Below are 12,132 nucleotides of genomic sequence, written 5' to 3'. Positions count from 1 at the left end.
CACTTCCTCCTATCCCCACATTACCTTATTTCTTTTGGACACTAAGGGCAATTTAGCACAGCCAATCCACCTACCCCTGCACATCTTTGGACTGTGGGAGGAAACCGGAGCACCCGGAGGAAACCCACGCAGACACGGGGAGAACGTGCAGACTCCGCACAGACAGTGACCCAAGCCGGGAATCGAACCTGGGACCCTGGAGCTGTGAAGCCATTGTGCTAACCACTATGCTACCGTGCTGTCAAGTGGTGCATTCCATTTCATTCCTTTTAGATTTGGTACATTAGATGGCTTGCTAGGCCACTCCAAAGGGCATTTAAGAGTCAACCACATTTCTGTGGATCTGGAGTCACATATAGGCCAGACCAAGGAAAGGTTGCAGATTTCCTTCCTTTGAAGATATGAGTGAACCAGATGGGTTTTTACGACATTCAACAATGGTTTCATGGTCATCATTAGGCTTTTAATTCCATATTTATACTGAATTCTAATGTCACTAAGAGCTGTGTTGGGATTCAAACCCATAAATTATTCTTGGTCTCTGGATTACTAGTCCACAGACAAAACCATATGCCACCACCTCAAACTAAAATAGGCCTGATGTATCTGAGCAGTGGTGATGGCATTCTTCACTCGTTGGAAAACACTGCAGCCAGGGACCAAAGTTACTATTTATAACTTCTAAGATCACAGTACACAAACCAGGTTTATCCTGTTACCGGTTGCACAACCTTTGACACAGTTGACCACGCCATCCTCCAATGTCTCACTGTCCAGCTGGATAGGACTGGCTTTCTTGTTTTATCCTTAGCTACTGCGTTGTATCCAGAAAATCACCTCCAATGGCTTCTCTTCCCACTGCATTACCTCTGGAGTCTCCCAAGGATCTAATCCTTGGGTCACCTCCCATTTCTCATCTCCATGTTGCACCATAGCAACATATTCTGAAAATACATCAGGTTCAATATGTACACCGACAATACCAGCTCTACTTCACCAGCAGCCTATCAACCCCTTCCCTACTTTGATTTGAATATTTGTCTGACATCCAGTGTAGAGTGAACAAAAACGTTCCTTCAATCTAATGCGGGAAGACCAGCATCTTCAGTCCCGCTCCATGGCCAGTGTCTCAGGCTGAACTGCACTATTCACAAGCTTGGTGTGATCCCCGACCAAGATTGCTTGCAACCATTTGTTCACCAACACCAAGACCACCTTTTGCACCTCTGCCTCTGCTCCTGAAACTCTTGGGCCTCTAGACTAGTCTATTCCAATGTTCCCTCAAACTTGAGCTCATCCAAAGCTCTGCTTCCCATACTAACACTGTTATCTGAAACAAAGGAAAACATACAGAGGCGATTCACAGGTATACAATTAAACAAAATATTTTACACCAAATCACATATGGAGATATTTCGGTAGATGATCAAAAACAACAAAGAGCTGGGTTTGAAAGAAAATTCTTAAAATAAGGAAGAATATCAGTGAGGTTCAAGAAGAGAACTCAGAGCTTTTGGTTTGGGTAACAAAGAGCACTGCTGCCAACTCTGCAGTGATTAAAATCAGGGATGAAATGAAATGAAAAGAAAATCACTTATCGTCACAAGTAGGCTTCAAATGGAGTTACTGTGAAAAGCCCCTAGTCGCCACATTCCGGCACCTGTTCGGGGAGGTTGGTACAGGAATTGAACCGTGCTGCTGGCCTGCCTTGGTCTGCTTTCAAAGCCAGCGATTCAGCCCTGTGCTCAAGAGGCTAAATTTGGACAAAGATAGGTAAAGCTGTGGGAGATTACAGACATAGGGAGGGGGTCAAGGCTGTGAAGGGATTTGAAAACAAGGATGAGAATTCTGAAATTGTGGCATTGCTCAACTTGGAGCCAAAAGTAAGTCAGTGAACAGAGGAGAGCTGGGTAAACAGGACTTGATCAGAATTAGGGCAGTGTGTTTTGGATGACCTCACATTTACAGATGGCAGAAAATGGCACGGTATGCATGGAAATAATCTAGTCTGGAGTAATAAAGGCAAGGACGAGGGCTTCAGCTGACTGGAGGCAGCAGCAGGGACAGGCAATATTGTGGAAAAAGGATACTTGGTCAGAGGCAGATTTCAGGGGCAAATTGACACCAAGGTTGCAAACGGTTTGGCTCAGCCTCATACACCAAGGATGCTATTTGTGACAGGGACCAAAGGACCATGATTCTGCCATTGAAATATTTGCAGGAAATTTCTGCTCACCTGGTGCAGCATGCCAAACAGTGTGATAGTTTAGTGACAATGGAGGGGTGCAACTTGCACCAAATCATGTTCACCTATCACCCCGATGCCCGCTGATTGAACAAGCTATCATCCTTGTTTTGTAATCTTTTCATCACCTGGCTCCTCCCTTGTACTCCTCCAATTAAGGCATCTTGCACCCCACAAATTTTAATCACTCCATTGTTGGTGGCTGGGGCCCAGACAGCTGAAAGTGCAGGTTTGTGAATTCCCTCCCTAAATTCTCTTCCTTCTGGATGCTCTTCAATACCTCTCAGGTGGGAGACACATTAGCGTGAATTGGTGCAAGTATTTACAGACGGCGTCTGGGCACGTGGTAAGAAAACTCTCAAAACCCATCAGGCTTGCTGGGGGACGGCTGCCTGGGCACCGGGGAGTAATGGGGAACAACTTGGTGCTTTGAGGGTGTCCCCCTTGGGATCCGGTGGCCGGGCTCAGATTGTCACAGTATGTTATTTAAACCCACCCCTTTGGTGCAATATACAGGCCCGTGGTTGTTCACACTGCTGGCTGCACCTGTGAGAATCCACCCAGGCCACTCCTCTAGAAACCCTCAGACCCCAGCAGTATCATCAACGGGATGGGTGCGGCCTGCTCAATGGCACACCGGGTGTTGGCACTCCTCAGTGGACTCATCAGGAGTGCAACTCCACAGCACAGGAAGCAGGGGGATAGCAGAGCTCACCCCAAACAATGGATAATTGCACCATGGCCTCTGGCACGCGCCCTGGCACACTGCCCCTTTCAGAGTAGAAGTCTGACCAGTGAAACTAGCCCACTGTTTTGCAAACTTTTTTCCCCCCAGGACCCAGCCAACCTTCGCAACCCACTTCACATTTGCTCATCTTTAATGAGAAAGTGGAGCCTGCTTGGTGGTCCTCCCTATCTCACTTTAAAATCAGGTTCAAAGGAGGAGAGGTCAATGCGCATATCAGGTGCAGATATCAGCCAGCTCCTTTGTGCCCATCCTCATTTTTCTGAAAACAATAAATCTAACCTTGCACAGGTCGGTCGTGAAGGGTAATTGCAGCAAAATGCGTGCTTTACTCAGCACGGGATACTCCTGTGAGATGCCTCACCAGAATGCGGAGAGGCTCATGGGCTTTAGGCTTGGTATTATAGGTCAGCTATGGCAGCGTAGTCTTTTAATTTGGAGTCAGCTCTAAGTTAAGAACTGACGCGGAAGTCTCCCCTCAAAAGGAATTTTTCACCACCACTTCTCTTTCAAAACTTGAAACTGGTCTTCTCATTTGCCAATACCTCCCTGCATATGAAAACCATTCATCTTCACAGTTAATTATCCTTGCTTTCCAGCAGCTGGATGCCCACCACACCCCTGATCCCATCATCCTGCCCCACCCCCGGCCAGGAAACCTGACCAGCTGTCACAACCCACGTGTAACACTCAGGTGCCACACCATACTGCAGCTAAGGTCCTAGCAAATGCACACTTCCCTCACAAGACGCTATGAATGAAGGTGAATGGCAGCAACACATTGCCCTTTCCACCACACAATCACCTGCCATCCTGCTTGTGGGATAACACCCACTGCAATGACCCACTGTAGACCCCATTGAGGGAAACAAGACGGGGCCACAGAGCTGATCACTTACAGGGGCTGCGGAAGCCACTGGTACCCCTGTCGATAAGGACAGGGCTGCAGTGTGGACGACAACATATTGAAGGGGATAGGTGAGGGTTTGGAGGGATTTTGGGGGGGGGGGGGGGGGAGGGAGAAGAGAGAGAGAGAGAGAGAGAGAGAGGTGTTGTCCATATCCACAGAGTCCTGCCTTTCGGAGTACAGCCAGCTAGGCTCACTATCTACCTGGCCACTGATGCCCTTGCAGCTCAGAGGCTGCAGAATCAGGGTCAGTCGATGGAGGACCCTGCACAAGGTCATACTGGTCCAGAAGAGCAGGGGCCAGCCGGGAAAGCTCAAATGCTGGCCAACAGGCAGCAGAGAAGGTGCAAAGTAGACACAATCAGGGCACATGCATTCCGTTGGTGCCCGTCTTTGAGAAGCTGCCGGACCGCATGTACTGCCGCCAACTCTGGATCACCAGAGAGGCCGTGCACTACATGTGCCAAATAGTGATGCACCTGGGGTGGCACAGTGGTTAGCACTGCTGCCTCACAGCACCAGGGACCCAGGTTCAATTCTGACCTCGGGCAACAGTCAGTGCAAACTCCACATTCTCCCCATGTCTGCGTGGGTTTCCTCCGGGTGCTCAGGTTTCCTCCCACGATCCAAAGATGCGCAGGTTAAGCGAATTGGCCATGATAAATTGCCCCTTAGTGTCCAAATGTTAGGTGGGGTCACAGAGATAGGGCAGGGGATTGGGACTATAGCTAAGGTTCTCTATCGAAGCAGAGGCCGGTGCAGACTTAATAGGAATATGAATTGTACGTGATTCAGTTCAGGCGGGAATGCAGTTTCCCAAATGTATAATCCAGCCCAAGATTGCCGAAACCCGTTTCCTTATGCATAAATTTATTTCTTTTTAAAAAAAGATACATCACATTCTGTGGTCAAGGGAAGGAGTTAGACTGAAAAACTGGCACACCTATGGCAAGTGAGATAAAAAATTTCAAAATAAAAGTTCACCTTGTGACTCAAACCTGAAGAACACGATTAGAAGAACACGATTATAATTTACTCTTTTACCAGGTCTGCTGTCTAATACAACTGTCAGTCTTAAGTATCCAGATGCCCATAAAAAGGGAAAAGCCGGAAGATCAGAGAACTACATGGAACCACACAACAGATTTTCATTTCTAAAAACTGAAAATCCCTCTTAATCTCCTTACCATTTTTGCTCATGGTACGTTGCACAACTAAAGAGACTGGCTTGGATGCCAGAAAACTGCTCGAAAACGTGTCTTCTAAAGTTAGAGATCAATGACTCCATTACTCATTAAATAATAAATATTAGAATCAGTCATCAAACCTTCGGCCCCAATAGCTTGCAAAGCGTATGAAGCAGCGTCTTCTGTGTCCTCGTGGGAAGATCGCACTTCATTTGTTTTAATCTCTCCCTTGGGAAAATCCGCATAAAGTTGTGTATGTCCAAAAGAATTCGGTCAACATTGATAATATTCACAATACTTGGGAGAAGGCGTATCATGCGCCACAAACACTGTAAAAATATAATGAACAGAACTTAACCACTTTGAATGTTTAGAATTTTAGAAGCAAAACAAAAAGGAAAGTTCAAATTTATCTTTGAAGTGTTACCCGGCACATTACCTTCATTACTAGCTCTGAAAACTTTGGAGTGTTATTTGTTGTAGCCAGAAGACTATCCTGTAGAAGCACAATCAAGGAACTGCAATGTAGATAAAGAAAGGTGATGTAGATAAAGAATGTATGTTAATGCATAAATCTACACAATATTGCACCTAGCAAAATAAATGAGGTTATTAGATAAAGCAAAATAATTATATAAAGAAAGCAAAAGTGATATTAGATAAAGAAACATGCATCTGAATGCACCACCATATTTTAAACAGGTTCTTCCTTCTATCTTCTGCCTCCAATGAACATCTCATTACTCATCATTAAAGGTGCATATTTAGTTGCCCCTATCATGGGAGTCAACCATGCTTCCAAAATAGGTGGAGTGCTTATTTTCTCTCCAACCTTGGTTCACTAATGTCCTTCAGGACGAGGAAATTTGCTGTCCTTACTCCATCTGACCTACATGTGACTCCAAGCACAAGTAATGACCTTCTAGTTTTTCATATGAAAATGATTACTCACTCCAACAAATAACAGCCTAATAAGCATTGCTCCTCAAACAATATACCAGAACTAGATGACAGTTGGAAAGAGAGCTCTGCAAATAAATATAATTTTCATGCAGCCATGGCAAATTGATATTTCTTCAGGTGCAAAGTTAAGTCCATGAATTTAAAATACAGATTCAGGTATAGAAAAGGGGAGCAGCCATTTAAGGTTAAACATATAAAAGTGATTTAAAACAGAGATGACACTTTATTTGAAAGTGCCTTGAGGACTGTGGAATATCCAGTTATGTTTGAAGCCAACATCACATAATAGTGTTGACCTGTAAATTATCTAATTTCTCTGCCCTCTCCACAAGAAAGCATTTGGTACTCATCTAGCATCTTCCCTTCAAGATGTGGCCAGGATCATTAAAAGTGGCTTGAATTATTATAAATTAATAAAATTCTCCCCAAGATCCCCACTAATATCCAAATATTTAAAACTTCAATACTTCATAGATGTTGCCTGACCTGTTCATTGTTTTTAAGTTCAGGTTTCCAGCTTTTGTACTTAGAAGTTCAAATAATATATTTTACACCATAATGGGATGCTTTTAAAATGCAGATGGCATGTCATTGAAATAATAATTCCTGAAGCAAGGTCCAAACGAGGCAAGCTTCAAGAAACTTACAAGTGCCCATCATCTAATATAGCTATATAATCAACTCTGTTTTTCCCTTTTACCTCAAGATGTTGGTTGGGTCTGATTTTTCCAAGACTTTAACCATCAGTAGATTGACTGATCGTATAAGCTGTGGACCTTCATCCAAGTCATCCAAACGGGAATCCAGCATCAATAATATTAATCCATGCATCAAATCTTTCAAAACTCCCATAGAAGCCTCCTTAGCCAATGGTTCCACGTGGAATAACTGAATAAAGACAAAAAGTCATTTCTTAGAAGATCAAGAGAATGGAAGTGATTATCGTAAAAGCAATTTGCTCCTTTGACATACGGTGAACAGATTGTTATTTTAAATACCTTCTATGCAGGAGTCTGTATTTAAGTAGTAAGTTTCAAAATCTCAATTGTCTTGCTCACCCAATAAAAAGAATGGAAGACAAATCTGAAAACACTTGACACACTTCTGGGTCACAGTACAAAAAGGATTCTTGTAATTTCTCAGACCAGGCCCAAACCAGCTAACCAAGCTGTTACATATTGTACTCAATTCCCAACAAGAGATCAACTAAACTTATTGGATGAGTTTGAAAACCCAAATACACTATATTCACTCATTCCCCCTTGCTCTTTGAATTACAACCTCAATTTAACAGATCTGCGAAACAATTTTACTTCAATTAATCTAGGCTGGCTGCATAATAATATTATTGGTTTACAAGACATGGCCTACTAGCATGTCTCTAGGATTCAGCATTTTCTTTGATATCAGACTAAGTGGTTTATAGTTCTATTTTCTCTCTTCCTCCTTTCCGGAATACCAAGATTACATCTTTAAACTTCCATGGCGACTGTTCGAGAATAGAGGGAATTCTGAAAGGTCAAAATGTTGTGCATTAATTATCTCTGAAGCCATCTCTTAAACCAGAGGATGCAGGCCATTAGATCCAGGGGACTTGTGTGACTTTTAGTCCAATTGATTTCTCAGTTCAGTCTATTTATAGATAATTAGTCTAAATTCTCACATACATGAAAAGCAGTACCATGATTATTTGCAAAGCAGAGAAGCCTTGGTCCAAATAGTTATGGGGAGGGATAGCGGCCAGAATACAGTAGTAACCCTTTCAATGGAGACCCTCTGTTTCTTTGAGGAACCTCAAAAGCTGATGGGATCCTGATAATCATAGAATTGTATAACCCCTACAGTGCAGGAAGCCATTTGGCCCATCGAGTCTGCACTGACTCTTCAAAAGGCTCTATCTAATCCCCTGTATCCCACCCAACTGTTGGGACACTAAGGGGCAATTTAGTATGGCCAATCCACCCAACCTGCACATCTTTGGACAGTGGGAGGAAACCGGAGCACCCGGAGGAAACCCACATAGTCACGGGGAGAACGTGCCAACTGCACAGTCAACCGAGACCCGGATTGAACCTGGTCCCTGGCGCTATGAAGCAGCAGTGTTAATCACTGCCACCGTGCTGCCCCATCAGACCAGATTTATGCCTTTTTTATTTTAAAAACAAGGTCTGAGATTCTCTGTTGAGAGTCTGCCCCACCACCGCGGGTGCTGTTCACTGGCAGCAGGATTCTCTTCTCCCAATGCTTGTCAATGGGATTTCCTATTGAAAACACCCCAGGCCGCTGGGAAACAGGTGGGTGGGGGTGCACTGCCGGCTGGGCCAGAGAATCCCACACCAGCGAATGGTCAGAGAATCCCGCCCACAATATTCCTTCTTGAGGGTGCCCTGCTCAAGAGGATATGTAGATACACCAAGGTGGGTATCTGCCACTCATTATTGGCTTCAGTTTCTGTTAGCCTCCTATGAAATATACATTCTCTCATTTATTTTTAGGGATACTTGCAATTTAGTCCAGGAAGTTTTATAGAGTATATGGAGGAGAGAATGGTTATCAGCATGGGAAATTTGTACGCCTATTTTTTTCTCCAGCTGAAAGCACTTAACGGTTTGGACAATGACACGCATGTTACATGAAAACAAGAATGATCATAGAATCCCTACAGTGTAAAAGGAAGCCATTCTGCCACTCAAGTCTACACTGACACTCAAAGAGATCCCCAACTAGGCCCGCCCTATCCCTGCAGCCCCACCTAACCTTTGGAAACTACAGGCAATTCAGCATGGCTAATCCATTTAACCCGCACATCTTTGGACTGTGGGAGGAAACCGGAGCACCCGGAGGAAACCCACGCAGACACAGGGAGAATATGCAAACCCCACACAGATAGTCATCCAAGGCCAGAATTGAACCCGGGTCCCTGACGATGTGAGGCAGCAGTGTTAATCACTGTGCCACCGTGCCGCCCTGATAAAAGCAAACAAACTAAAAAATGGAGACCAGTTTTTCCTTTTAGTTGCCATTATCAAGCTATGTTTGACAACCACGGGACGTGGGACATTTGCCTGTCGACAACAGGGCATCAATTCAATCACCAAACTCACCGACGAGGAAACTGGCAATTTTCTCAATGAATAGTTGCATCGCAGGAGGCCGATTCAATCTCGATGGGTTACGCGAAAATTACATCTGTAGGTTAACATTTCCAGCTCCAAGCCGGTCACCTCAATGCCTTCCTTCCTCCCGTGCAGGAAGACTATCATTAGACACTACAAGTATTAATTTGAGTCCTCATTCAGCAAGCGGCAGGTAGTAAAGAGTTCCTCACTGACAGCATGTGGAACTGAAAAATGTATGAATGTTTCTTTTGAGTTCACTTTTTTGATCCAATTCCTTTCCAAAGGCTGCCTTTGTATAACATGCAGCACTCTGCACTTCACAGCAGCACTCCCTGCACACCTTCAGTTTTTTTTTCTTTTGGCAAGTCAAATATGCTAGTTACTCGTGGTCACCTTCCTTTCATTTAAAGTCTTAAACACATTAGCATCACAATTGCCATTCCGACAACATCAAAATAAACATTTTTCAAATATTAACAATCTTATTGGGCACATCTAGTTCATTTCATTTTTGGTTTCTCACACTGCTGTCTGAATTATTATGCTCCAAGTGTAAAATACTTCAATTTTCCTTCAGATCCCAAGTCTAATTTCTGATTCAGTCAGCTTAATATTAAACATGTATTTTCTTTTTCTTCCACTATTCTTACACATTGACACTGGTGTTACTCTTTCCCACACATGCAACTTGTTAATGGCTCAAGAGCCCAGAGGTCTATCTCTTACACAAATTTATGTTTCACCTAAATGTTCTGCTACTTGTGGAGAAATGTTTCTATATTGCATTAATTTGTGAGTCAGATGGCCCCTGTGCACATTGTTTAGTCCTCAGGGTTCAGAAAGGAGCAGCTATGACACTGCACAACTACTCCTTCAATAGTGCAACTCATCACTCTCACATGCTTAAGGAAAAACTACAGAAAACTAATATTTTCCCTCAATTTAAGTAGATTACAAACAAACATTAGTCTCCAAATCGTTAAAGCTTTAAAATACAGGCAATTGAATATTCATGTAAGAATTAAGGTTTATAAATGAAATAATGCCCACTATATTGCTGACTGTTTAATGTTTTTAAAACTTGCCTAATTCTTTGTTCCTAGTTTTTGCTGTTTGCATAATGCGTTGTAAAACAAGCAACTATTTTGTCAGTCAATATTTTGGGCAGCATAAACTGAGTAAGATTTTACAAATTCACAAAAAGTCATAATATTGACAGCATATGAACGTCATACACAATTTCAAAATGACATTAGAAACTATACCGTAATCATATTCCCGATGATGCAGCTATAAAGTTTCAGGATTTCCGCCTTGTTAAGTTTTTCATCAGCCATATGTGTGTTATAAATTAATCGAAGTTGCATGAAGGTTGCAATAAGAAATTGGTCAATGTGACCAGACATGGTATCAGCTTTATCCTCCTGCCGCAAAACTTCATCAATCTGAAAGCCAAGCAAGATTACTTAGTTTGTTCCAAGTTCATGTAAGAATCCAAATACAATATAGGCAATGGATCCTTATTTTACCAGCACCAGAGGCTACTATTCAGCCAGTCTTGCCTGTGCCAGCTCTTTATAAGAGGAATCCAATTAGCCCCATTGCCAGCTTTCCCCCACCCTATAACCTTTCAGTTTAGTCCTCAAGTAAATGCCCAACTGTCCTTTACAGAATCTGATTCCACCATAATTTCAGCTACAGCAATCCCAATTTTAACAACTGAGAGAAGAAACTTTCCCTCCAGTTTTTTCTGCCACACCTATGATCTCTGGTTACCAGCTCACTTGCTAGAGGAAGTCATTCCTCCCTAACCGTTTGATCAAAACCTGTTATTTTGAATATCTCCGTGTCTCATCCTAATCTTCTCAGCTCTATGAACAATTCCAGCTTCGTCAATTTCTCCACATAACTGGAATTCAGTATTCATTCATGCAATGCAAGCATCACCACTGATAATGCAACCATTTTTCACCCATTCCGAATTACCCCTGAGAAGGTACGGTTGGGAGCAGCTTTCTTGAACCCTGCAATTCATATGGTGTAGGTGCACCCACAGCTATGCTAGGGAGGGAGTTCCAGTACATATTTGACCCATCAGCAACAAAAGAGCTGCGTGCTACACTTCCTGGTCAGGGTGATATATGACCTGGAGGGAAACCTATAGTGCAAGTGCTCCCATCTCTCCTCTGCCCTTTTTCTGGTAGCTGGAAGAGGCCATGATTTGCAAAGTGCTTTCAAAGCAGCCTTAGTAAATTGTTGCAGTGCATACTGTCAATAGTACATGCTGCTATGTCCTGGATGGTGTTAAGCCTCTTAAATGCTTTTGGAGCTGCATGTATCCAGGCAAGTGAACAGCATTCCATCACACTCCCGGCTTGTGCCTTGTCGATGATTAAAAGGTTTTGGGGAGTCAGGGGTGGAGTGATTCGACAGAATACCCAGATCCTGACCAGCTCTTGTACCTGCAGTATTTATTTGATTGGTCCAGTTAAGTTTCAGGTTAATGGTGCTCCCTGCAACGTTAATGCAGATTAAAAAAAGAACCAGGCCTTGCCATAATAAAGTTACTATTAAGCTGGTTTTTAGTCCATTAAGTTTGCTGGTAGGGCCAGCTGGTTTTCAAACAGTCGTACCCGATTGGCTTCAGCAGTCACAGGATGTGGAATTTTATGCCCGTTGAAGAGACCGGAGAGGTCACTCTCAATCTTGTTTTTTGACTTGAACAGTTTTTCATTGAAGAGCCTCGCCAGCTTCTCATCGATAACCAGGTTTCTCTGGCATCACTTCCCCAACAGCCTTGATTTCCTCTTTCAGCCAATACTTTATCCACTTCCAATTATTTATTTAAAAATAAATTTAGAGTGCCCAATTCATTTTTTCCAATTAAGGGGCAATTTAGCGTGGCCAATCCACCTATCCTGCACATCCTTTGGGTTGTGGGGGCGAAACTCACGCAAACACGGGGA

General features: G+C 43.3%; 1 protein-coding gene and 1 non-coding gene across 5 annotated transcripts in view; both read right to left on the bottom strand.

Moving 5' to 3' along the window:
• Positions 1-12,132, bottom strand: part of ckap5 (cytoskeleton associated protein 5) — a 188,275-nt gene that overhangs the window by 19,105 nt on the left and 157,038 nt on the right. For all 4 annotated transcript variants that reach the window (XM_072466631.1, XM_072466633.1, XM_072466634.1 and 1 more), the window contains 4 exons: positions 10,432-10,611; positions 6,748-6,935; positions 5,524-5,602; positions 5,225-5,413 (listed from right to left, as the gene is read on the bottom strand). In XM_072466631.1, the coding sequence (XP_072322732.1) occupies positions 5,225-5,413; positions 5,524-5,602; positions 6,748-6,935; positions 10,432-10,611 (636 nt within the window). The remainder of the gene's footprint in view (positions 1-5,224; positions 5,414-5,523; positions 5,603-6,747; positions 6,936-10,431; positions 10,612-12,132) is intronic.
• On the bottom strand, positions 9,958-10,066 carry LOC140384967 (small nucleolar RNA SNORD67). Its single transcript, XR_011933249.1, has one exon. It is a non-coding gene; the product is annotated as a small nucleolar RNA SNORD67 (small nucleolar RNA).

The sequence above is a fragment of the Scyliorhinus torazame genome, chromosome 10 (assembly GCF_047496885.1).
Source record: "Scyliorhinus torazame isolate Kashiwa2021f chromosome 10, sScyTor2.1, whole genome shotgun sequence".
Taxonomy (NCBI): domain Eukaryota; kingdom Metazoa; phylum Chordata; class Chondrichthyes; order Carcharhiniformes; family Scyliorhinidae; genus Scyliorhinus; species Scyliorhinus torazame.
Note: the sequence above shows the minus strand (reverse complement) of the source record. Positions and strands in the feature narration are given on the sequence as shown.